The 26,769-nt window shown below is 58.5% G+C and overlaps 1 protein-coding gene across 1 annotated transcript; it reads left to right on the plus strand.

The window, feature by feature from the left end:
- Window positions 1-1,065: 1,065 nt before the first annotated feature.
- On the plus strand, window positions 1,066-24,008 carry LINGO3 (leucine rich repeat and Ig domain containing 3). Its single transcript, XM_050770252.1, has 2 exons — window positions 1,066-1,158; window positions 18,912-24,008. Exon 2 carries the CDS (start codon window positions 18,958-18,960, stop codon window positions 20,734-20,736), a length of 1,779 nt encoding a protein of 592 aa, XP_050626209.1. The 5' UTR covers window positions 1,066-1,158; window positions 18,912-18,957; the 3' UTR covers window positions 20,737-24,008.
- The last annotated feature ends 2,761 nt before the right edge of the window (window positions 24,009-26,769 follow it).

The following is a 26,769-nucleotide window of genomic DNA, read 5'->3' on the forward strand; positions in this document are numbered from 1 at the left end:
CACTTGGTGTGTGCTAGGCAGAAGGCACATTGGGGAACAAGCCCGTTAGACAAACAGAGGCTCCAAGCTGCTCCACAGAGGGATGGAGAGAAAGGCCGTCCAAGCTGGCCACAGTGAAGGCAAGGGCCTGGGACTGGAGGGACTTGGCCTGTTTGAGGAAGGCTGAAGGGGTGGAGCCCGGGAAAGAGGGAGTGAGGACAGGCGAGGGGGAGAGGCAGTGTGGCAGACCAAACAGTGCAGGCGGCCGGGCAGTGGCTCACGCCTATCATCCCAGCACTTTGGGAGGCTAGGGTGGGTGGATCACCTGAGGTCAGGAGTTTGAGACCAGCCTGGCCAACATGGTGAAAACCGAGCTGTACTAAAAATACAAAAATTAGCTGGGTATGGTGGCGGGAGCCTGTAATCCCAGCTACTCCAGAGGCTGAGGCAGGAGAATGGTTTGAACCCAAGAGGCAGAGGTTGCAGTGTGCCAAGATGGCACCACTGTACTCCAGCCTGAGCGACAGAGCAAGACTCCATCTCAAGAAAAAAAGAAATAAAGAAAAAACGAAATCCTAACGTACATGGGATGCACACGGGACCCTCACGGCAATAGGGAACCATGGCAGGTTCTGGAGCCCAGCGGCTAAGCTTCCTCTGAGGGGCTTCCTCCGAGGGCAACATAAGGAATGGGCCTGGAGGGCTGGGCTGTGGCAGGTGTTCAGGTGCAGATGGTGGCGGCCTGGACTAGGGTTGGGGGACGGTGGGCAAAGGAGGCGATGGCAGCTTCCAGAAGATTCCACACGGAACAACCTGCTGCACTTGGGGTGCCCCTGCGTTTATTGCACGGCCATCTCCGCAGGCGCACCCGGGCACAGGGGGTCCTCGGACACGAAGCGCGCAGGGTGCTCACGGAGGGGTTACGCACCTGCCCTCCCAGAGCCCCCGCACCTGCGCCCACGTGGCCTCGCACACCTGCGGCCCCAACCGCCGAGCACGCGGCCCAGCGCAGCCCCCGCGCGCCCCCGCCAGGCGCGCCGAGGAGACCGGCGGGCGGGTGCGCGCGACGGCGGCGCGCACGGCGGAGCCCGGGAGGCGGCGGCGGCGGCAGCTGCTCGTGTCGGCTCCGGGCGGCCCCCGCGCCGCAGCCCGCGCCGTGTCCGCGGCGGAGCCGCCCAGGTGAGTGGCCGAGCCGGGGCCCGGCGTGGGGCGCACCCGCAGGCCTGGGGACCCCGCACCTGCACCCTGCGCCCCTGCCGCCCGAAGCCCCCAACCCGCGACCCCATCCTCAGCCAGGGAAAATTGCCCCGCGCACCCCTCCCGGGCGCATCGCTGCTTGCCAGGCCCCCGACGCTCCCCCTGGAAACTTTGGGGGCGAACTCCCCACCCTGGGGTCCCCCCGCCCCTCCCCTGGGGCGCCAAGGAGCGCGGAACCGGGTGGGCATCTCCCCGGAGCAGTGGGGACGCTGGGAGGATGCGCTCCTCTCCAGGAGGAGATGAACGGGGGACTGGTTGGGTCTGGGGTGTGGGGAACGTCCGAATAGAGCCTGCAGCCCGCGCCTTCCTGCCTGTCTCTCCCGAGCCGGGTCTGGTCCAGCCTCGGGGTGCGGAGCTGGAAGACGCACAGGGTGTCTGGGGTCCGCACCGGAGCCTGCTCCGTCCCTTAAGCTGACGGCCCAGCCTGGCGGGGAGGGACCTAGGGGCACAGGGCTGAGTCCCCTGCTCTGGGGGCCTGCGTCTGAATAGCACCAGAAATGGTAGGGGCTTCTCTCTGTGCCCTGAGGCTGGGCCTGGGTGCCCCCACCTCCCGGGCCTCTGGGGCCTGGCCAGGGGAGGCCTTGAACCCCATTCAACAAGTTTTGGGGAGCAGCACCTTTCGCCTTGGTCCGGGCACAAGAAAAGCCCCGCGTCCTTACACTGGAGACCACCTTATAACTGGGTTTCTCAACGTGTGCTTGGGGCACTAATGGTGCCGGTGTCCCGGCCCCCCCAGTTCTGAGGAGTCAGAACTTCTGAGGTGATGGGCCCCAGAAGCTGTATTCTAGCGGGCAGTTCCATGGACGCAGTGAGGCTGCAGACACCCTTGCTCTGGCGGGGGTGGGGACCGGGCGTCTGCTGTGCAGTGGTATTCGCAGAGGGACGATCTGGGGCTTGGCTGGGGGGAACCTTCAGGGACAACAGAGCTGTGAGAACCAGTGCAACCCAGGAGGGCTCCCTGCAAGTGGCGTGGAGAGGATGGAGAAGGTGTGAGGTGTGAGTAGTCAGGTGGAGGACGCAGGCTGGAAACAGGTTCAGGGAGGGTGGCTCTGGCTTTATCAGGAGGCTGGTGCGGGGTGGGCTGCCGGGACATGGCCTTACCCTGGCGCCTCTCCCAGCCGAAGAGGCAGCCATCGTCGGAGACAGGATCTGAGCGGGAAGAACCCATGGACTTCCCCTGTAGACCCAGCTCCTGTCCCCACCTGGATGATATGGGGTGGCAGGAAGGCCGGGCAGTGGGATGGGGGCTTAGGAGAGTTCAACTCAGCCTTCCCTGCCCTGTATGTCCAGTCTCCACCAGTGACTTCTGGCAAATGGCGTCCCCTCTCTCAGATTCACCCCACACAGGATTAAATGAGATGCTGCCCACCTCGGCTGTGGCGTGCTGCCGCCATAAAACAGATGCTCAGGGCCCTTCCTGGCCCCCCTCAGACTCAGCCATCCACCCCCAGGGTAAGCTGGGACCTGAAGGTGCCTTGCTGAGTGGGAATAGAAGGCAGTTTGATGTCTCTTCCCACAGCACTGTCATTCCCCGGCACCCCCTGAGTCACTACCTCGTCACCAGGTAGAGAGCCTCTCGAAGAACTCTGCGAGCAAAGGTTGCCCCGGGTGGGCCCCGTCGAGCCGCCCACCACCGCATGTCAATCTCGGGCCTCCAAAGAGCGCCCTCCACCCTCTAGGGGAGAGCTGGGATTTTGTGGGTAGGAGCTGGCGTCAGACTCAGGTTCAAATGCCGACTGTCTGCAGCTAAGTGATGCGGTGAGCTGGGGCCCACTCTGACCCTCAGTCTCCTTCTCTCCAAAATGAACTTTATTATTCCCCCCCGTCAGGGCTGGGCTAGTGGGTGAAGTGGCCGGTGTAGACAGTGGGTGCTCCAAAACTGGTTCCAGATCTAGAGGCCCCGCCTGCAGAGAGCAGTCTACGGCCCCCGTGTACAAGCTGGGAAGGAAAGTGGGTCGGTAGGCCCCCAGCCCCTCGAGGGGTTGACGGGGACTAACAGCAGATGGAAGCTAATTAGGGCTTAATGAATTGTCATGGATGAAGCCCCGGGAGGGCCTGGATCTAGGACAGAGGATGCAGGGGTCCTGGGAGACCGGCAGCGTGTCCCCAAAAGCAAACCTTGGAGGGACGCGTGTTGTGAAGGGCTGGGCCCCCTCCTCCCATATCTGTCTTAGAAGCTCGAATGGGGATCGCATCCAGACCACACTCCTCTTACTCCCACCACCCCGGTTGTGGTAGGGGGCAGAGAGGGGGAGATGCAGGTTGCTGTGGGCCTGGGGACAGAGGGGGCCGCTACCAAGCATCTCACCCCTGCCGCCTCTGGGTTTGGTCAGCCTCCAGGAGGGCCTTTCTCGAGGCAGATGTCAGCATCCCTTGCCCTGGGCGGGGACTGGAGGGAGGATGTATTTGAGGTAACCTTGCAAGAGGGCCGAGGGGAAGAGCCCTGCTCAGAATAAAGGAGGTGGATTGGAAGGGCTTCGGGACTTGGCCAGGAGCCGAGGGAGGGAGCTGCCCATCCCACCAGGCACCAAGCAGGTGGGGCCGCTTCTGTTCTAGGGAGGGACCCCAGCCACTCCCAGCCACACCCTGCCTTCTCCTTGGGCTAAGAGCTTCCAGGATCATGAGTCCAGGATCCGTATCTAAGGACAGCTGGGGATACAGGGAAGAGAGGCCTCCATTGCCCAGGTCCTGCCGTGGGGGGCAGTTTTTGGGAGGGGGTCCCCAAGGCCGGTGCCTGCACTGTGGTCACTGCAGATCTCAGACCCCAAGGAGAGGTCAATGTCCCCCGCCTTACATGCCCCAGAAGGCAGGTGCACAGATCCCGGAGGCCTCGAGCGACCTCCCTCTTCAAGACTGCAATGACCCCGATGAGTTCCGGCTGCTGTGACAGCAGTGGCTGAGAACCACACACATTTATCATCTGACCGTTCTGGAGGCCAGAGTCCAAAATGGACCTCACTGGCATCAAACCAGGGCATAAGGCTGGGTGCGGTGACTCACGCCCGTAATCCCAGCACTTTGGGAGGCCGAGGCGGGTGGATCACCTGAGGTCAGGAGTTTGAGAACAGCCTGGCCAATATAGTGAAACTCCATCTCTACTAAAAATACAAAAAATTAGCTGGGCGTGATGGTGGGCGCCTGTAGTTCCAGCTACTTGGGAGGCTGAGGCAAGAGAATCACTTGAACCTGGGAGGCAGAGGTTGCAGTGAGCCGAGATTGTGCCACTGCACTCCAGCCTGGGTGATAGAGTGAGACTCTGTCTAAAAAAAAACCAAAAAAAAACAGGACATGGGCAAGGCCGGGCCCTCCTGCGCGCTCCAGGCGAAAATCCGGTTCCTGCCTTTCCCAGTGCCCAGAGGCACCCGCATCCCTTGGCTCAGGGCCCCACCCTCTCCCTTCATAGCCTCAGTGCAGCCTCTTCCAATCTGTCTCTGACTTGCACCCTCCTGCCTCCTCTCGTGAGGACCCTGTGAGGATGTTGGGCCTCCGGATGATCCGGGATGATCTCCTGATCTCACAATTCTTACTTAATCCCATCTGCAGAGGCCCTTTTTCCATGTAAGGTGGCTTTATCTGCAGTTCCGGGGATTAGAACGGGCTGGCCGTGGGGAGGCCTTCATTCTGCCAACCCCATTCTGCCAACCCCAAGCCCCCCTTCCCTGTTTATTTTCTCCCATACCATGGCCCGCCGTGTGACAGCTGGCTTTCCTTGTTTCTTCTGTTTCTCGCCCATAAACAGAATGCAGGGATTTGTCTGTTTTGTTCACTGCTGTTTCTCTCTCTTTTTTTTTTTTTTTTGTATTTCTTAGTAGAGACGGGGTTTCACCGTGTTAGCCAGGATGGTCTCGATCTCCTGACCTCGTGATCCACCCGTCTCGGCCTCCCAAAGTGCTGGGATTACAGGCTTGAGCCACCGCGCCCGGCCACTGCTGTTTCTCTTAAAAGCAGTGCCTGGCACACAGGTATTGTAGTTAAGTGCTTGTTGAATGAATGAATGATTGATAATGAATGAATGAATCCTTGTTGAATGAACGAATGAATGCTTGTTGAAAGAATGATTGTTGAAAGAAGGAATGAATGTTTGTTGGATGAATGCTTGTTGAATGAATGAATGGATTGTTGAATGAATGAATGATTGTTGAATGAATGAATGAATGCTTGTGAATGCTTGTTGAATGAACGAATGAGGTGAACACATGGCCAGGAGCAGACCAGGGCCTAGGACTTGGGGCTCCTGACCCCAGCCGGCACTCAGTGGAGACTTCCCTGGAAGGAACCTCCTCACCCGACCTCTCACTCGCTCATTCCGGGGAGATGACTGGGAACCCTGCGGTTCCCTTTTGCAGAAGAGGAAACTGAGGCTCAGAGACTTCGATGTCTCTGCCCAAGGCGGTCGGTGGCCGATTCAGGTGGGGACCCCTGAGTTCTTGTCCTGGCTCTGGAGTGGACAAGGGACCGTTGGTTCAGCACCTGGTGTTCAGTTCAGCCTCCCCATGCTCCATCGTTGGCCACAGCTCTGCGTGTGGGTGACGGGGTGCAGAGGGAGGTAGTAGCGCCCTGCTCTCTCAAGATGGAGGTGCAGCCGAGAGTCCAGACTTTCCAGGTTTGTGGGAGGCAGGGCGACCCGGGGTTGGACCGTGCAGAGCTGGACGCACCTTCCAACTGCAACCCAGATCTCACCATGTTCTTGCTCCTTATCCTCCCATGGCTCCCCATTGCCTGTGGACGCAAGTCCAGACACCTCCCTGAGGGTTCAGTGCCCGGGGCAGTTTTGCCGTTGCCAGCCAGGGCTCCCACCCCACCAAGCGCAGACACACCCCCGGCCAGCATCGCCCCTTGCCTTGCTGTACCCCGCTGACCCCGGCTCCCCATCAAGGTCTCAGCCCAGAGGGCTCTTCCCTGGGCCCGTCGAACACAGCCACAGCCCGGAACAGACCCCCCCACAGCTCCCTACTGGCTCCCCTCCTCAGCACTTTTTTCAGACGATCTGCCCATTCGCTGGGCTGCGCAATGCTCCCCTGTTTGTGCCCCCAACTTGACGTTCAGGGAAAGGCCGGTCCCTGGAGGCCACAGACGATCCGATTGCATTGATGGGAGAGGTCCAGGACAGGCCAATCCGCAGAGGCAGGAAGCAGACGCGTGCGGGCCCGGGCTGGGGGGGCTGGGAGTGACTGCTGAAGGGAACGGGGCTTCCCTTTGGGGGCGATGGAATGTTCTGGAACCAGAGGTGCCGGCGGACGATCTGTGAATGTGCTAGAAGGCGTTGAATGGAACATTTGTAACAGGGCGTGGATGTGCAGCGCACAGGCTGTGATGCTGCGGGCGTCTGCGTGGAGGCTGCCGTGCCTCCAGCACCCGTGCAGCACCGGGCACATGCTGGGGCTTAGAAGGAGGACCAGAGTCCTGGGTGTGATCCCATGGCAGGGGCCAGCACACGGACCAGCCCCACCTGTTGAGGACAGACCCCCACTCCCGTCCACCACCGCCAACGCAGTCCCTGCCACCGGCCCGGCCCCCCTGCCAAAGGCCTCTGCGGCCTCGGCTGCGGCTGGTCGTGCATGGTAATGAGGCTCTGTCCTTGAAACAGGAGTTCTCCCTCCACAGGGGTCGACGCCGCGCTCCCCCAGACTCCCGAGGCCGGGCAGCAGAGCTCACCAAGCCCACCACCAGAGCGGAGGACCCTGCAGGGGCAGACGGGCCATCCGGGCTTGGTGGGACGTGCCCCTTGCTCGGGAGGGGAGGCAGGAAGGTTCTCGGTGGCCAGCCCCAGCTCCAGCTTCACGCCTGTGGACGGCGGGGCGCAGAGCTGAGGAGGTGACGTCACCCGAGGACACAGCTGTTCTCACCTCAGTGGCGTTTATTACCAGCTGATGTGACATACACTGATTTCATGGTGTCACCCGCACCAGAATGTAAGCTCCTTAAGGACAGGGGGCTGGGCGCAGTGGCTCACACCTGTCATCCCAGCACTTTGGGAGGCCGGGGCGGGTGGATCACCTGAGGTCAGGAGTTCGAGACCAGCCTGGGCTACATGGCAAAACCCCGTCTCTACTAAAAATCAAAAAATTAGCCAGGTGTGGTGGCGCATGTCTGTAATCCCCGCTACTTGGGAGACTGAGGCAGGAGAATCACTTTAACCCAGGAGGCGGAGGTTGCAGTGAGCCGAGATTGTGCCATTGCACTCCAGCCTGGGTGACCGAGTGAGACTCTGTCTCAAAAAAAAAAAAAAAGAAAAGAAAAGAAAAGAAAAAAAAAACACAAATAAATAAATAAAAATAAAAGGACGGGGATTTTCTGGCCTCTGTTCTCTGTTGTGTTTCCAGTTCACGGAAGGGCAACTGGTACCCTTTTCTTTTCTTTTCTTTTCTTTTCTTTTCTTTTCTTTTCTTTTCTTTCTTTTCTTTTCTTTTCTTTTCTTTTCTTTTCTCTTTTCTTCTTTTCTTCTTTTCTTTTGAGACAGTGTCTTGTTCTGCTGGCCAGGCTGGAGTGCAGTGGTGTGATCATTGTGATCGTGGCTCACTGCAGCCTCCACCTCCTGGGCTCAAGCAATCCTCCTGCCTCAGCCTCCCAAGTAGTTGAGGTCACAGGTGCGCACCACCAGGCTGGGCTACTTTTTTAATGTTTTCACAAACATTCATCCGGTCCTGCAAGGGGCTTTGTGTGTTGGGGGGGTCTGGGTCTATGAGCTGTTTAGAGCAGGCCCTGGGATTCTAGAGGCACTGTTCATGTCAGCAAAGGCCTTCACCAGGAATCAGCAGCCACACAGCGGGGCCCCTGTGGGCGATGAGGACCCCCAACCCCCACACTGACCCACACCCTCAGTCCAGGAAGGGGGTGCCCAGGGCTGGGGCTGAGGAAACTCAGGTACAGGCTGGCCTGGGGGCTCCCCGGCTCCCATCGTGTCTCTCTCTCTTTTTTTTTTTTTTTTGAGATGGATTTTCCCTCTTGTTGCCCAGGCTGGAGTGCAATGGCGCGATCTCAGCTAACTGCAACCTTCACCTCCTGGGTTCAAGTGATTCTTCTGCCTCAGCCTCCTAAGTAGCTGGGATTACAGGCATCTGCCATCACGCCTGGCTAATTTTTTGTATTTTTAGTAGAGACAAGGTTTCATCATGTTGGCCAGGCTGGTCTCGAACTCCTGATCTCAGGTGATCCACCTGCCTCGGCCTCCCAAAGTGCTGGGATTACAGGTGTGAGCCACTGTGCCCGGCCTTGTCCGTGTCTCTTTTTTTTTTTTTGAGACGGAGTCTCGCTCTGTCACTCAGGCTGGAGTGCAGTGGCGCGATCTCGGCTCGCTGCAAGCTCCGCCTCCCGGGTTCGCGCCATTCTCCTGCCTCAGCCTCCCGAGTAGTTGGGACTACAGGTGCCCGCCACCACGTCCGGCTCATTTTTTGCATTTTTGGTAGAGACAGGGTTTCATCGTGTTAGCCAGGATGGTCTCAATCTCCTGACCTCGTGATCCGCCCGCCTCGGCCTCCCAAAGTGCTGGGTCGTCCATGTCTCTTAAACATCTGCTAGTCTGGGGCCTGGGCTCGGGGACGCTGCAGCTTTTGTGATGGGGCCGTCCGGCAGGCGTGGAGCTCCCAGATGCCTCCTGGCTCGGCCAGGCTGGCACGAGATGGGCAGGAGTCAGGTCCCATGGGGCGTGAGGTCCCCCCGAAACCCTAGCAGAACCACGGGAGGAAAACAGGGTGTGCAGGCCTGGGGTCGCATCTTGTACCTGCTTCCTGCCTGCTGTGTGGCCCTGAGCACGTTGCCGTCCCTCTCTGGCTCTCCACCTCCCCGTGTAAAACAGGCTGAATCACCCTGGCTCCTCCTGGGGCATGAACTAGAGGCGGGCTGTGTGCCAGCATCCTCTACAGCAAGAACTCACTCGGGGAGGTTCTGCCCTGCAGGGGACTCTGAGTCGTGTCCAGGGACATTTGTGCCTGTCACGACTGGGAAGGGGGTGCTCCTGGCTTGGAGTGGGTGGAGGCCAGGGATGCTGCTCAGCACCCTGCAGTGCCCAGGACAGAGAATCATCCACATGAGATGTCCATGGTGCCAAGAGAGACCTGCATTAATTATTTAAATTAAAAAAAAATGCTAAATCTGTCCCCTGCTCACACCAGACACCAGGATCAACTCCCAAAAGGGCAGACGGTGTAAAGCAGGGGTCCCCAGCTCCTGGGATTCACCTCCTCTCTCCCTCCTACTCAGGCATGGATTTCAATGTGTGCAGCCTCCTGGGACCTCAGCAGGGCTGAGGATGGTGGGCTGCAGAGTCTCTTGGGGGTCCGTGGAATCCCCTAACCTAGGGGGTCTGAACCAGGGTGATTCTGCTCCCAGGGGACATTTGGTAATGTCTGGGGACATCTGTGGTTGTCTCGACAGGGTGTGCTCCTGGCATGGAGCGGGTGGAGGCCAGGAACGCTGCTCAGCACCCTGCAGGGTCCAGGACAGCCCCACCCCAGAGAACGACCAGGCCCCCAACATTCACAGAGCCCAGAGAGGCCCAGGTTTGCAGGGGCTGGCCGGATCCACCCCCCATCCCATTTCCATTTGGCAGCTGGGAACACCGAGCCCAGAACGGGAGGAGCGTATTGAATGTGGGGGGCGAACCGGAGCCCGGCTGGAAGGAGGGGAGTTCGGGGTGGGGGACAGAGGCCTGGCAGTGGCGGGAGACCCAGGGCAAGGGAGGAGTCTGGCCTGTGGGAGAGGAAGGGTGGAACTGAGGTTGGCTCCGTGTGGCCGGGGTGACGCTGGGGCTCTGTGGGTCGCCCTGGGAGACGTCGGGGATAGGGCCGGGTCCCTGGGTGGCAGTTCAGGTGACCGGGACACACCATCGGGACGTGTCTGTGAACAGATGGGGTTTCCATGCTGGGACGGCGGGAGGTGATGCTCCAGGTGGGTGGCCGTTTCCTGGGAGAGGAGTGGTCCGAGGGACCTGTGAGGATGGAGACAGAGAGCCCTCAAAGTGTTGCCTCCCCCAGGGCTGCAGCCTGAGGACAAGGGAGGGGACAGAGGCTCCTAAAGAATCAGCCTGGTGGCCGGGCGCGGTGGCTCACACCTGTCATGCTAGCACTTTGGGAGGCTGAGGCAGGCGGATCACCTGAGCTCAGGAGGTCCAGACCAGGCTGGCCAACAGGGTGAAACCATCTCTATTAAAAACACAAAACTAGGCCGGGCGCGGTGGCTCAAGCCTGTAATCCCAGCACTTTGGGAGGCCGAGACGGGCGGATCACGAGGTCAGGAGATCGAGACCATCCTGGCGAACACGGTGAAACCCCGTCTCTACTAAAAAATACAAAAAACTAGCTGGGCGAGGTGGCGGGTGCCTGTGGTCCCAGCTACTCGGGAGGCTGAGGCAGGAGAATGGCATAAACCCGGGAGGCGGAGCTTGCAGTGAGCTGAGATCCGGCCACTGCACTCCAGCCTGGGCGACAGAGCGAGACTCCGTCTCAAAAAAAAAAAAAAACACAAAACTTAGCCAGGTGTGGTGGCGGGCGCCTGTAATCCCAGCTACTCAGGAGGCTGAGGCAGGAGACTCGCTTGAACCCGGGAGGCGGAGGCTGCAGTGAGCCAAGTTCGCACCACTGCACTCCAGCCGGGACCACAGAGTGAGACTCTGACTCAATAAAAAAAAAAAAATCAGCCTGTCTGCGCAGCCTGCTGTGACCGCGGCACAGTCCTGCCCCACAGCCTTTGCCCCACGGTGCCCTCCGCCTGGTCTGCCCTTCCTGACGCTGTCTGAGCCGTGACTTTCTCGTCTCCCTTATTTATTTATTTATTTATTTATTTATTTTTTATTTTATTTTTTTTTTTGAGACGGAGTCGCACACTGTTGCCCAGGCTGGAGTGCAGTGGCACGATCTCGACTCACTGCAAGCTCCGCCTCCTGGGTTCCCGCCATTCTCCTGCCTCAGCCTCCTGAGTAGCTGGGACTACAGGCGCCCGCCACCGTGCCCGGCTAATTTTTTGTATTTTTAGTAGAGACGGGGTTTCACTGTGGTCTCGATCTCCTGACCTTGTGATCCGCCCGCCTCGGCCTCCCAAAGTGCTGGGATTACAGGCTTGAGCCACCGCGCCCAGCCTATTTATTTATTTAGAGACAGTCTCGCTCTGCCACCCAGGCTGGAGTGCAGTGGCGCGATCTTGGCTCATCGCAACCTCCATCTCCTGGGTTCAAGTGATTCTTCTGCCTCAGCCTCCCAAGTAGCTGGGATTACAGGCGCCCACCACCATGCCAGACTAATTTTTGTACTTTTAGTAGAGACGGGGTTTCGCCATGTTGGCCAGGGGGGTCTCAAACTCCTGACCTCAAGTGATCCGCCCGCCTCGGCCTCCCAAAGTGCTGGGATGACAGGCATGAGCCATCACTCTTGGCCTACAAAAATTTTCAGTATTAGCCAGGCATGGTGTTGTACGGCTGTAGTTCCAGTTTCGTGGGAGGCTGAGGCAGGAGGATCACTTGAGCCTAAGAGGTCGAGGCTGCAGTGAGCTATGATTGCACCACTGCACTCTAGCCTGGGCAACAGAGTGAGACCCTGTCTCAAATAAACAAAGAAAAGCAGTGGGGGTCCTGGCTTTCTAACCCCATCCTACCTAAGGCCCCGGGCTCCAGGGTGAGAAAACCGACCCAGAAAGGGTCACCCCCTGCTCAGAGTACCCAGCCCCTTCCTCACCTGAGAGCGGCAAGAGTTGAGGGAGCTCTCTGGCATCTTGGCTGAAGACCCCCGCAGCCCTCCACCCAAGAGACACCCCCCTGCAAGAGACCAGGGAGGCCGGCCAGGCACAGTGGCTCAAGCCTGTAATCCCAGCACTTTGGGAGGCCGAGGCGGGCGGATCACAAGGTCAGGAGATCGAGACCATCCCGGCTAACACAGTGAAACCCCGTCTCTACTAAAAAACAAAATACAAAAAATTAGCCGGACATGGTGGCGGGCACCTCTAGTCCCAGCTACTCGGGAGGCTGAGGCAGGAGAATGGCGTGAACCCGGGAGGCGGAGCTTGCAGTGAGCTGAGATCCGGCCACTGCACTCCAGCCTGGGCGACAGAGCGAGACTCCATCCCAAAAAATAAAAATAAAGAGACCAGGGAGACCAACCAGATGCGTTCAGGGCACACGGTGAGCAGAGGCAGGCCGTGTAGACAGAATCGAGTCTCCCATGTCCCCTCTCCAGGAACCAGTTCTTGCTCCCAAGTTGAGGAGCACCAGACCCTTAGGGGACATGTCAGAAGCTTGAGTCCAGCCGCCAGATCCCCCCTCCCGCCTCCCCAGCAGCACCCCGCAGAGGAAATGATAGGGTCAGGCCGTTGATGGGGGCAGTCAGGGTTGTAAAACTAGGTCACAGCTTGAGTGGCCCCTGCTGGGCGCGAGGGATCATCCGTCCTCTCATCCCAGGAGTAATTATAGAGCCAGAGCTTGGAGGGTGCCCCGGAGGGCTCTTGTGCCTGTGCCGTGACAGGCGCGGTCCAGAGAGGGTAGGTTTCTCAACAGAGGTCACACAGCTTATCCGAATTGAGGCCTCCCGCCGGCACTTCTGCCACTGGATCAGTGTGACTGTGACCTGGCGATTCCAGACCTGTCATCTCTCTAGGAAACTTCCTGATTTTGCCCTTATCTGTGCTTTGTGGGAACTGCTTTAAAAAAAAATTATTGGGCCGGGCATGGTGGCTCACGCCTGTAATCCCAGTACTTTGGGAGGCCGAGGCAGGCGGATCACAAGGTCAGGAGTTCGAGACCAGCCTGACCAATGTGGTGAAACCCCATCTCTACCAAAAATACAAAAATTAGCCAGACCTGGCAGCACGTGCTTGTAATCCCAGCTACTCGGGAGGCTGAGACAGAAGAATCGCTTGAACCCAGGAGGCAGAGGTTGCAGTGAGCTGACATCACACCACTACACCCCAGCCTGGGTGATAGAGCAAGATTCCATCTCACCAAAAAAAAAAAAAAAAAAAAAAAAAAAAATTGGCCGGGCACAGTGGCTCACGCCTGTAATCCCAGCACTTTGGGAGGCCGAGGTGGGCAGATCACAAGGTCAGGAGACCAAGACCATCCTGGCTAAGACAGTGAAACCCCGTCTCTACTAAAAATAAAAAATTAGCTGGGCGTGGTGGCAGGCACCTGTAGTCCCAGCTACTCGGGAGGCTGAGGCAGGAGAATGGCGTGAACCCAGGAGGCGGAGCTTGCAGTGAGCCGAGATCACGTCACTGCACTCCAGCCTAGGTGACAGAGCAAGACTCTGTCTCAAAAAATAAATAAATAAATAAATAAAAATAAAACAGGGTCTTGCAGCCAGGCGGAGTGGCTCACACCTGTAATCCCAGCACTTTGAGTGGCCGAGGCGGATGGATCATTTGAAGTCAGGACTTCGAGACCAACCTGGATCACATGGTGAAACCCCGTCTCTACTAAAAATACAAAAATTAGCCGAGTGTGGTGGCGGGTGCCTGTAACCCCAGCTACTCGGGAGGCCGAGGCAGGAGAATCACCTGAACCCAGGAGGTGGAGGCTGTAGTGAGCTGAGATCATGCCACTGCATTCCAGCCCAGGCGACAGAGCGAGACCCTGTCTCAAAAAAAGGAAAAAAAAAAAAAAAAAAAAGAACAAAGACAGGATCTCGCTGTTGCCCAATCTATGGCGCAGCAGTGCGATCTCAGCTCACTGCATCCTTGGACCTCCTGGGCTCCAGTGATCCCCCTGCCTCGGCCTCCTGAAGTGCTGGGATGACAGGCGTGAGCCACTGTGCCCGGCCTGTGGGCTGGGATGACAGGTGTGAGCCACCGCACCCAGCCCGTGGGCAGGATTTCACCAGTGGTTTTATAAACACTGTGGAGTGGACAGTAAGGGGGGAGGTACGGGGCGGGGGACAGATAGTGCCATCACTGCCCTAGCGCTCTCGTCCCCTCCTGTGACACAGCCCCTGAGTGTGCTGTCGGCAGGGCGGCAGCTCGGGAGAGAATGACCTAGAAAAACAGCGCTGGGAGGGAGCTTGCTGGAGGGAAGGGTTGCCTTCCCTGTAAAATGTCCAGGTTGGGATTAAACACGATTCTGGGGAGCGGGGGAGGGGGCCATGCCCCCTCTCTCGCTCCCTCCCTCCCTCCCTCCCTCCCTCAAGTTCCCTACGTTCCCAAGCTGGGGGCAGGAGGACCAAGGCCTCCTGGAAACCAGAGACCCCTCGCTTTTCTCTCGGTGGGACCGCATTCTCGCCTGACACCTTCCTTCCTGCCAAGCTCCCTGCTGTTCCATGCGGCCTGTGAACACCCAGTTTTGGCATCTGTATATACGTGTCCGTGTCCACCTAAATCCAGAATTCAGTTTGGCGTTTCACTTTATGTATTTATTTATTCAGACGGAGTTTCCCCTCTTGTCGCCCAGGCTGGAGTGCAGTGGCGCGATCTCGGCTCACTGCAACCTCCGCCTCCCGGGTTCAAGCGATTCTCCTGCCTCAGCCTCCCAAGGAGCTGGGATTACAGGTGCCCATCACCACGCCCGGCTAATTTTTGTATTTTTTTTTAGTAGAGACAGGGTTTCTCCATGTTGGTCAGGCTGCTCTCGAACTCCTGGCCTCAAGTGATCCGCCCGCCTCGGTCTCCCGAAGTTCCGGGATGACGGGCGTGAGCCACCGCCCCTGGCAAGAGGAGCTTCTTCTCTCACAGTTCTGGAGTCTGGAAGTCCAAGCTCAGGCAGGTCCAACTTCCTTTGGGGGCTTTCGGGGAGACCCTTTCTGACTCTTCCAGCTTCCAGTGGTAGCTGGCCATCCCTGGTGTCACTTGACTTGGGGATGAATCACTCCGGTCTCTGCCTGTGTGGTGACTTGGCCTTCGCCTGTGTCTCTGTGTTCAAATTTCCCTCTTATGAAGACGCCAGTCATTGAATTAGGGCTCCCCCTACTCCTGCCTGACCTCATCTTAATGAATTACAGCTGCAAGATACAAACTGTCCTCACTTACGTACGATTCGTCTCTGACATTAAGCAGTCTCCCGGGGCTCCACGTCTGTTTGCTCTCCGCTTAAATTCTTGAAAGGCGCTGGGAAGGCAGGAGCTGCCTTCGCAGATATTTAGCAGATGAGGATCGACGGCCAATGGGAACCGTGAAGAGACACAAGGCCTGGTTTGGGCCAAGGGACCTGGGGGGATGCCTAGCAGGGCTCAGCTGCTAAGATGCCAAAAATAGCCGGCTGGCTGGTGGGCGAAGCAGACAAGCAGAAGGGGCTGGGCAGTGCCGCCTGGTAGCTCCAGCTCCGTCCTCCCGCTCCCCCCAACCCCACCTCCACCTGCCACCCCAGCCCCCAGAATCCGGGCTGCAGCCAAGAGGAGTTGGTAGGGGTGCAGCAGGCTCCCAGGAGAGATGGGAAGAGCCCAGGACGCACAGCCATCGGGACCCACGGAGCATTGGTACCTGTTCCTCTGGGCCACCACGGCTCCATGCCATCTGCCCCCCACCCAGAGGCCCAGCTCCCCGCCCCGCTCCACCCTCTCCCTTAGCTTCTGCAGATGTCCGCCACACCTCAGGGCCCTTCCACTGGCTGTTCCCCCAGCCCACACACCCTCCCTCCAGAAATCCACGGGCTCTGTTCTGTTCAACTTTTGGGTCGGCCTGTTTCCTGCCAGAACAAGGCGCCGCAAACCCAGGGAGCTTAAAACAACCGAAACATACGCTCTCCCAGCTCTGGAGGCAGAAGTCCAAAATCAAGGTGTCCGCAGGGCTGGGGGCCCTCTGGAAGCTTCCGGTGAGCGTTCTTCCTGCCTCTCCCAGCTTCCCGGGGCTCTCAGCAATCCCTGGCTTGTGGCTGTGTCACCCTAGCCTCTACCTCCGTCTTCACACGGCTGTATTTCCCCTGTAAGGGGCTAGGTGTGTGGCCAAGTCTCCCTGTTGTAAGGACAGGAGTCGTTGGAAAAGGCTCACTGTAACCCACCACAGTCTCATCTAAACTTGAGTGCATCTGTAAAGACCCTGATTCCAAACGAGGTCCCGTGCACAGCGGGCACGGAGGGTAGGACTTGAACATACCTTTTTTTTTTCCCCCCTTGAGACAGTCTCACTCTGTTGCCCAGGGGCTGGAGTGCAGTGGTGTGATCACGGCTCACTGAAGCCTCAACTCCTGGGATCAAGTGATCTTCCCACCCCAGACCCCCCCAGTTAGGACTATAGATGCACACCACCACGCCCAGCTGATTTTTGTACTTTTAGTTGAGACAGGGTTTCCCCATGTTGCCCAGGCTGGTCTCGAACTCCTGACCTCAGGTGATCCACCACCTCGGCCTCCCAAAGTGCTGGGATTACAGGTGTGAGCCACCGTGCCTGGCCTTGAACATATCTTTTGCAGGAACACAGTTCCACCCACAACAGGGTCTGAGATCAAATGTCATCTCCCTGTCTGTGGATGGGCCTGTCCTGGATATTTCATAGAAATGAGATCACACGGACGGGCGTGATGGCTCAAGCCTGTAATCCCCACACTTTGGGAGGTCAAGGCGGGTGGATCACTTAACATCAGGAGTTCAAGACAAGCCTGGCCAACACCGCGAAACCCAGTCTCTACTAAAAATACGAAAATTAGCTGGGTGTGGTGGCAGGCGCCTGTAGTCCCAGGTACTTGGGAGGCTGAGGCAGGAGAATGGCATGAACCCAGGAGGTGGAGTTTGCAGTGAGCCAAGATCACAGCCACTGCACTCCAGCCTGAGCAACAGAGCAAGACTCCGTCTTGAAAGAAAGAAAGAAAGAAAGAGAGAGAGAGAGAGAGAGAGAGAGGGAGGGAGGGAGGGAGAAAGGGAGGGAGAGAGGAAGGAAAGAGAGAGGGAGGGAGGGAAGGAAGGAAGGAAGGAAGGAGAAGGGGAGGGGAGGGAAGAAGGAGGGAGGGAGGGCAGGAAGGAAGGAAGGAAAGAGAGAGAGAAGAAAAGAAAGAAAAAGAAAGAAGAAAGAAAAAGAAGGAGGGAGGGAAGGAAGGAAAGAGAAGGGGAGGGGAGGGAAGAAGGAAGGAGGGAGGGAGGGCGGGAAGGAAGGAAGGAAAGAGAAGAAAAGAAAGAGAAAGAAAAAGAAAGGAAAGAGAAAGAAGAAAGAAAAGAGAAAGAAAGAAGAAGAAAGAAAGAAAGGGAAAAAGAGAAAGAAAGAGGATCACACAATGTGGCCTTTTGTCACATCTCTCACTGAGCATGGCATCCTCAAGGTGCATCCTTACCGTGGCCTGGGTCAGAGCCTGGCTCCCTTTGGTGGCTGAGTCGTGTTCGTGTGTGGCCGGCTGCACTGTGCTGAGCCATCCATTCCTTGGTGCACACTCCAGCTTTTCCCACTGTTTGGCGGTTACAGATGCGGCTGTGAATGTTCCCAGGTTTTCCGTGCACTGTGTGTTCCATTCTCTTGTGTGAAGACACCCAGGAGCGGGCGGGCGCGGTGGCTCACACCTGTAATCCCAGCACTTTGGGAGGCCAAGGGGGGTGGATCACCTGAGGTCAGGAGTTTGAGACCAACCTGGCCAATATGGTGAAACCCCGTCTCTACTAAAAACACAAAAATTATCCAGGCGTGGTGGCGGGCACCTGTAATCCCAGCTATATGGGAGGCTGAGGCAGGAGAATCTCTTGAACCCGGGAGGTGGAGGTTTCAGTGAGCCGAGATCAAGCCACTGCACTCCAGCCTGGACGACAGAGCGAGACTCCATCTCAGAAAAACAAACAAGAAAAAACAAAACAAAACTTCAGGAGATAGGAATTGCAGCCACACGGTGGATCATCGTGCTTTTTTTTTTTTTTTTTTTTTTTTTTGGGTCTTCCTCTGTCCCTCTTGTCTCCCAGGCTGGAGCGCAGTGGCACAATCACAACTCACTGTGGCCTTGACCCCCTGGGCTCTAGGAATCCTCCTGGCTCAGCCTCCTGAGTAGCTGGGACCACAGGTGCAGGCCACCATGCCTGGGTAAACTTTTTTTTTTTTTTTTTTTTTTTTTTTTTTGAGGCGGAGTCTCGCTCTGTCACCCAGGCTGGAGTGCAGTGGCCGGATCTCAGCTCACTGCAAGCTCCGCCTCCCGGGTTCACGCCATTCTCCTGCCTCAGCCTCCCGAGTAGCTGGGACTATAGGCGCCTGCCACCTCGCCCGGCTAAGTTTTTGTATTTTTAGTAGAGACGGGGTTTCACTGTGTTACCCAGGATGGTCTCGATCTCCTGACCTCATGATCCGCCCGTCTCGGCCTCCCAAAGTGCTGGGATTACAGGCTTGAGCCACCGCGCCCGGCCATAAACTTCTTAATATTTCACAATTACTTGCAAACCAGCTAATTTTTATTATTATTATTATTTTTATTTTTGTAGAGACAGGGGTCTCACTGTGTTGCCCAGGCTGGAGTGCAGTGGCACGAGCATAGCTCACTGCAGCAGCCTCCACCTCCTGGGCCCAAGTGATCCTCCTGCCTCAGCCTCCTGAGTAACTGGGACCACAGGCCTACACCACCACATGCGGCTCATCTTTTATTTTTTTGCAGAGATGGGAGTCTTGCTATGTTGCGCAGGCTGGTCTGGAACTCTTGAACTCAAGCAATTATTCCATCTCAGCCTCCCAAAATGCTGGGATTACAGGCGCCAGCCGCTGTGCTGGGGCGGGTTAGGGGTGGGCTGGGTGCGGAGGCGCCGCGGAGGGGGACCCGGTGCTAACGGTGCTAACGTTGCTAATGCTGCCCGCTCCTCGCCCGCCCGCAGGTGCGCAGGAGGATGGTGGCGCGGCCCTAGGCCCACGCTCCGCACCATGACCTGCTGGCTGTGCGTCCTGAGCCTGCCCCTGCTCCTGCTGCCTGCGGCACCGCCCCCGGCTGGAGGCTGCCCGGCCCGCTGCGAGTGCACCGCGCAGACCCGCGCCGTGGCCTGCACGCGCCGCCGCCTGACCGCCGTGCCCGAAGGCATCCCGGCCGAGACGCGCCTGCTGGAGCTCAGCCGCAACCGCATCCGCTGCCTGAACCCGGGCGACCTGGCCGCGCTGCCCGCGCTGGAGGAGCTGGACCTGAGCGAGAACGCCATCGCGCACGTGGAGCCCGGCGCCTTCGCCAACCTGCCGCGCCTGCGCGTCCTGCGTCTCCGTGGCAACCAGCTGAAGCTCATCCCGCCCGGGGTCTTCACGCGCCTGGACAACCTCACGTTGCTGGACCTGAGCGAGAACAAGCTGGTCATCCTGCTGGACTACACGTTCCAGGACCTGCACAGCCTGCGCCGGCTGGAGGTGGGTGACAACGACCTGGTGTTCATCTCGCGCCGCGCCTTCGCGGGGCTGCTGGCCCTGGAGGAGCTGACCCTGGAGCGCTGCAACCTCACGGCTCTGTCCGGGGAGTCGCTGGGCCACCTGCGCGGCCTGGGCGCCCTGCGGCTGCGCCACCTGGCCATCGCCGCCCTGGAGGACCAGAACTTCCGCAGGCTGCCCGGGCTGCTGCACCTGGAGATTGACAACTGGCCGCTGCTGGAGGAGGTGGCCGCAGGCAGCCTGCGGGGCCTGAACCTGACGTCGCTGTCAGTCACCCACACCAACATCACTGCCGTGCCGGCCGCCGCGCTGCGGCACCAGGCGCACCTCACCTGCCTCAATCTGTCGCACAACCCCATCAGCACGGTGCCGCGGGGGTCGTTCCGGGACCTGGTCCGCCTGCGCGAGCTGCACCTGGCCGGGGCCCTGCTGGCCGTGGTGGAGCCTCAGGCCTTCCTGGGCCTGCGCCAGATCCGCCTGCTCAACCTCTCCAACAACCTGCTCTCCACGTTGGAGGAGAGCACCTTCCACTCGGTGAACACGCTGGAGACGCTGCGCGTGGACGGGAACCCCCTGGCCTGCGACTGTCGCCTGCTGTGGATCGTGCAGCGTCGCAAGACCCTCAACTTCGACGGGCGGCTGCCGGCCTGCGCCACCCCGGCCGAGGTGCGCGGCGACGCGCTGAGAAACCTGCCGGACTCCGTGCTGTTCGAGTACTTCGTGTGCCGCAAACCCAAGATCCGGGAGCGGCGGCTGCAGCGCGTCATGGCCACCGCGGGCGAAGACGTCCGCTTCCTCTGCCGCGCCGAGGGCGAGCCGGCGCCCACGGTGGCCTGGGTGACCCCCCAGCACCGGCCAGTGACTGCCACCAGCGCAGGCCGGGCGCACGTGCTCCCCGGGGGGACGCTGGAGATCCAGGACGCGCGGCCGCAGGACAGCGGCACCTACACGTGCGTGGCCAGCAACGCGGGCGGCAACGACACGTACTTCGCCACGCTGACCGTGCGCCCCGAGCCGGCCGCCAACCGGACCCCGGGCGAGGCCCACAACGAGACGCTGGCGGCCCTGCGCGCGCCGCTGGACCTCACCACCATCCTGGTGTCCACCGCCATGGGCTGCATCACCTTCCTGGGCGTGGTCCTCTTCTGCTTCGTGCTGCTGTTCGTGTGGAGCCGCGGCCGCGGGCAGCACAAGAACAACTTCTCGGTAGAGTACTCCTTCCGCAAGGTGGATGGGCCGGCCGCCGCGGCGGGCCAGGGCGGCGCGCGCAAGTTCAACATGAAGATGATCTGAGGGGTCCCCAGGGGCGGGCCCTCCCCTCCCACCCCTCGCGGGCCTGCCGCTCGCGTGTCCACCTATGCATTTCCCGGAGGGGGCGGGGGCGGCTGCACGGCGGCTCCCCTGGCAGAACTTCCCCTTTTTTTGTAGACGCCCAACCGCAGGACTGTTTTTCATCAGCATGCGTCTTTTTGCAGTTTCTCAAGCGTTTTCTAAAGGTTTCAACCCGTCTTCCTGTCCCTGCTATGGTGGCTGAGTTGGCGGTGGGGGTGCGGGCTGCAAGGTGGGGTGATGGGCTCCCATCTACCAACCTGGAATGACTGGGGGTGCTGAGAGACCCCAAGATCCTCAGGGCCCGCAATTCACACCCAGGAGGCACAAGTCTGCTGCCCCCAAGCCCTGGGCTTCCGCTCCCCCAGCCCTTTACACACAGATCACACCAGGGAGACGGTGGACACCCAAGACCCACAAAGGGCCCTACAGCCCCAAGGGGAGGGTGCGCAGAAAGTCTGCATTGCTCACACCTGGGCCTCCTGCACCTCACACCCAGAGACACACTCACACCTGGAACCCAATCACACAGGTGAAACACACCTCACACCCAGCCGACACTAAAACCAGACCCGGGGCGCCAGAGCTGACCACAGGGGCAGGCAGGGCTCTCGTGAGAGCAAAGTTCTCACCTGGGACAGGCACAGCTCACACTTGAGACACAGCTCACACCTGGGATACAGCTCACACCCAGAACAGGCACAGTTCACACCCAGGACACACAGCTCACACCCAGGTCACAGCTCACACCCGGGACAGGCACAGCTAACACCCGGGACACATAGCTCACACCTGGAACACAGCTCACACCCAGGACACAGCTTACACCCGGACACACTCAGTTCACACTGGAAAACACAGCTCACACCTGGGACATGCTCAGCTCACACCTGAGACTTTTCACACCTGGGACATGCTCAGCTCACACCTGAGACACAGTTCACACCTGGGACAGGCACAGCTTACACCCGGGACACAGTTCACACCCAGGACAGGCACAGCTCATGCCTGGGACATATAGCTCACACCTGGAACACAGCTCACACCCGAGACACAGCGCACACCTGGGACAAGTACAGCTCACACCCAGAACACACAGCTCACATCCGGGGCACACTCAGTTCACACTGGAACACACAGCTCACACCTGGGACATGCTCAGCTCACACCTGAGACATGCTCAGCTCACACCTGAGACACAGGCACAGCTCACACTGGAACACACAGCTCACACCTGGGACACACAGCTTACACCTGGGACATGCTCAGCTCACACCCGAGACACAGCTCACACCTGGGACAGGGACAGCTCACACCCAGAACACACAGCTCACACCCAGGACACACTCAGCTCACACCCAGGACATGCTCAGCTCACACCCAGAACACAGAGCTCACACCTGGGACACACACAGCTCACCACACCTGAGACACACACCTCACACCCAGCTGACACTAAAACCAGGCCCTGGGCACCAGAACTGACCACAGAGGCAGGCAGGGCTCTCGTGAGAGCACAGCTCACACCCGGGACATGCTCAGTTCACACCTGGGACAGGCACAACTCACAACTGAGACACAGCTCACACCTGGGACACACAGCCCACCCCAGCGCCTGCTCAGCTGAGCATCTCCCAGCCGACCTCAGGGCCTGGGCTCAGGTCTGCTGAGGACCCAGCACACGCAGCGGTTACAGTCAGGGGCCCCCACGCCCTGTCCTCCGTCCTCCCCACAGCCCAGCAGGGCTGTCCGCAAGGAGGAGCCATTGCCCCAGCCCTCCACCTCCCTCCACTGCCACTTGCTTCTCAGAACAGTTGGCAAGAGAGGGCCACCCCACAAGGGAGAGGTAGCCACCCTGGCCCCGGCCCAGGACCATGGCTTCTGGGGTCCTGAGTGTCCCTCTAAATGGGTCTACTGGAGGGGCCTTTGCCTCTAGGTACGCATTGACCCCTAAGCCAGCCTCAGACAAGCCCTGAGCGTGGCCCCATCATGCCCGGCTCTGCTGACTCATGGCTCAGGTGGGGAACAAGACCAAAGAGCACAGGGGGTTCCCGGGGGGTCCCTGCTCTGTGCATTGCAGAGGCAGTGACAAGAACAAGGCCGAAACAAGGGCTTCACCCTGCAGGAAGGCCTGGACCCGGGTCCTTGGAAGAAGGTGATAGAAGAACCTTGGTCTCTGCACCTGCAGTGGTCGGGCAGATCTAGGACCAAAGCTGGGGTCACAGGCCGACTGCAGCTCAGGTCAAGGAAAAGCTTCCCCGAAGTCACTGCCCTGTTGCTCTACAGATGGTGAGCTCCCCGTCACGGGGGGTAAACAAGGAGGAGCTGAGGTTTTGCAGAAGGATTCAGACACTAGACAGGGACCATAGGGACCATCTGTGACCTGGCCTCCTCATAGCCAATTTTTGCCCCTCCCCCTCCACATCCTCCAGAGGACAGTTAGGACATTGCTGGGGGCAGGGACAGGAACCATTGTTGGGCCAAAACCTCAGTCAGAAAGGGCTTGGCTGCCAACCGAGAGGTTAGGACAGACCCTCCAGGACTTTGCAGGAAGGGCTCAAAAGCAGCTCTGCTGCTGCCCAGCTGTACGATCTCAGCTGGTGACCGAAGATCACCTAGACCATCAGTGTCCTCATCTGTAAAATGGGTCTGAGGGTCAAACCTATTACCCTGTATTCAGAGGCCAGGCCTGCAGATGGGCCTGATGGCTTGACTTGGATCCTGGATCCCTCAAGACTGCTCTGAGATCAGTCAGAGAGAAACAGAGAGAAAGCCGGCTCAGCCCTGGAGGGTGTTTGAGCAAAGGTTTCAGACGGAGCTGCAAGGTGACGCCGGCCCATTCTCCCTGAGCTGTGGCCGGGAGGGCCCAGGCCTGCACCACGGTGTACAGACGGTCCAGGGGGCTCGACATGAGTGAGGGTGAAGTTCCTGTAACCCCAACCGCCACCCCTGAATTGGGCACAACCAATTATTTTCTTCGCACCTGCCTGACTCTGCTTACCATGACAACCCCAAGGGCCTCCCCAAAATTGATATCCAAGTGCCTTTAGCCTATCAAAGACAGGAGGGGGTGCATTCTCGGTCATGTTAGGGTTCACAGAGCATCCGTATATTAGGATTTCCCAGCCCCCTGAGCTCCCCACCCCATCCCAACATGAACCAAGACCCCTCAGTCCCCCACCCCTCATCCTGCTGTATTTGGTTCAAATCCAATAAAAATGGAACCGATTTAATAACAAACTTCAGATTTTGTTCTTACTCCCGTGGGAGCAACAGGGGGCAGGGCTGAGGGATGAGGGGCTGCTGGGGTCCCCAGGGGAAGCCAACCCTGAGAGAATTCCACGCCACTAGTGACGTGTGATAGGCCACACTTCTGCAGCGCCCATGCTGTTCCCAGCGCTGTTCCAGGCGCTGTGTGTGTTGCCTCCTTTCACACTGAGGCCAGCCCTGCGAGCTGGGTGGATCCTGTTAACGAACCCATTTTACAGATGGGTCGAGCGAGGGGCAGAGAATGGAGGGAAGCCGCTCTGAGACCCCAGCTAGGAACAGGTGGGGGCTGAGAAGAGTGGGCAAAGCTGGGCCGTTGGGAAACTCCCTCCCCAGCCTCAGGCCAGGGAAGAAAGAAGACATGGGTCCCCGCGGTGCCTCCTGGAATTGGCCTGTCGGGGAGTCTGGGTGCTGCTGACAGGGTCCCACGTCTGCCCTGCCTGTCTCTGAGGGCTCCCAGAAAAACCAGGGAGTCTTGGCTTTGGAAGTGAGATTAATAAAGTGCTTTAGCCCACGCCAGTCCTCACTGACAGATGGGGAGATCGAGGCACAGAGCGGCAACAGATGGGGAAGCCGAGGCACGGAGAGGCGACAGGTGGGGAAACTGAGGCACAGTGGGCGTGAAGGCTCAAACCCCACCCACCCAGGAAGGCACAGGGAGAAGCTCATGTTTTTTCAGGAAGGAGGTGGACGGAACCAGAGTGCAGAAGTTCCAGCCAAGAGCAGCCTCCCACTCGCCACAGCCCAGTGTCGGTCTCCGGACCTCGGTTCCCCCGTTTGAACCCAGGACTAAGGTTCCTTTACTTCCCTGCCCTTCGGGGGCAGAACAGAGGCCCGTCAGGGACTGTGAGGCGTCCCTCTCTCCATGCCTGGTTTCAGGGCAGCTGGAGGGTGAGGGGGGCTCTAGGCTGTGGGACTTCCCGTGGGGACTGATTTCCCGTTCTCTCCTGCAACAAAGGCAGGTGAAACTATTGTCCTGTGGGCCTCAGAGTCCCCATCCAGGAGAGCCGCCCGTTCCCCGTGCAACGCTCTGAGTGCCTGACATGAACCAGGTGCAACCTCCAAGCTTTCCATGAATCCTGTCTCGTTTATGGGGTGCCCTGCGGGGAGGGCAGGGGACACCTCAGAAGAGGCCCTTCCTGCTCAGGCAGCCAAGACCCAGCTAAAGTAACACCCATCTCCTTGGTGGCTGGAAACCCAAGAGAGGATCCCTAAAACCAGGACGGGACCAAGCCATCCTCATGCCTCATGTCTGGGTGGCTTCTGACCAAGCCTGCCTTGACTTCCCCTCCCAGACAGAGCTAGGACCAGCCCCAGCCCACGCCTGCACCCTCGTGGGTCTCTCACCCCCATCTTCTGGACGTGGACGCGTGTTTGGGGTATCTCTCTCTCTCTCCACATCCCCCCAGCAAGCCGACATCTTTTCCAGGTGATTCCTTGAGCCCCGCATATTAACTTCCCTCCTGTTTTCCTCCGCAAGACAGAGACACGATTCCCACACGCAAGCTTTTGCTCGTGGGGCCAAGGGAAGCTGGAGCTCAGGTCTCTGGCTTCCATTGCTGCGTGGCCTGGGGCAAGTCACTGCCCCTCTCTGTGCCTCGGTTTGTTTGTCTGTAATTTGGAAGATAATAATCCTGCAATAGGCTGGGCATGGTGGCTCACATCTGTAATCCCAGCACTTTGGAAGGCCGAAGCGAGTGGGTCACCTGTGGTCAGGAGTTCGAGACCAGCCTAGCCAACATTGTGAAACCCCATCTTAACAAAAAATACAAAAATTTGCCGGGTGTGGTGGCAGCCGCCTGTAATCCCAGCTACTCAGGAGGCTGAGGCAGGAGAACCACCTGAATCCAGGAGGCGGAGATTGCAGTGAGGCAAGATCGTGCCACTGTGCTCCAGCCTAAGCAACAAGAGGGAAACTACCTCAAATAATAATAATAATAATAATAATAATAATAATAATAATAATAATCCTGCAATAGTCCTGTGGTATGCAGGATAAAAACTGCATGAGTTTCCTACAACTGCAGTTACAAATGGCCACAAACCTAGTAGCTTAAAATAACTTAAAATTATGATCTGACAGATCTGGAGCCCCAAAGTCGAAAATCAGTTAGCAGGGCTGTTTCCTCCAGACGTCCCAGGGGAGAATCTACTTTCTGCCTTTTCTGGCTCCAGAGCTGCCTGCATCCGTGGGCTCGTGGCCACATCATTCTGACCTCTGTTTTGGTCATCACATCTTCTTCTCTAACCCTGAGCCACCTGCCTTCCTCCTTACAAGGACCCCTATGTGGACACTGAGCCCCCCAAAAATGAAGATCTCCCTATCTGATGAAAGGTAGCCGAATTCCATCTGCAACCTTGATCCCCCTCACCAGACAGCTGCCTCGTCAGATTCCGGAGATGAGGACACAGGAGCTTTTTGGGGCTGTTATTCTGCTTACTAAAAAAAACCAAAAACAAACAAACAAAAAACGGGTCAGGCACAGTGGCTCCTGCCTGTAATCCCAGCACTTTGGGAGGCCGAGGCAGGGGGATCACTTAAGGTCAGGAGTTCAAGACCAGCCTGGCCAACATGGTGAAACCCCATCTGTACTAAAAATACAAAAATGACCCAGGCGTGGTGGACGTGCGCCTGTAATCCCAGCTACTCGGGAGGCTGAGGCAGGAGAATCGCTTGAACCAGGGAGGCGGAGGTTGCAGTGAGCCAAGATCGCACCACGGCACTCCAGC

Source organism: Macaca thibetana, chromosome 19 (genome assembly GCF_024542745.1).
Source record: "Macaca thibetana thibetana isolate TM-01 chromosome 19, ASM2454274v1, whole genome shotgun sequence".
Classification (NCBI taxonomy): Eukaryota; Metazoa; Chordata; class Mammalia; order Primates; family Cercopithecidae; genus Macaca; species Macaca thibetana.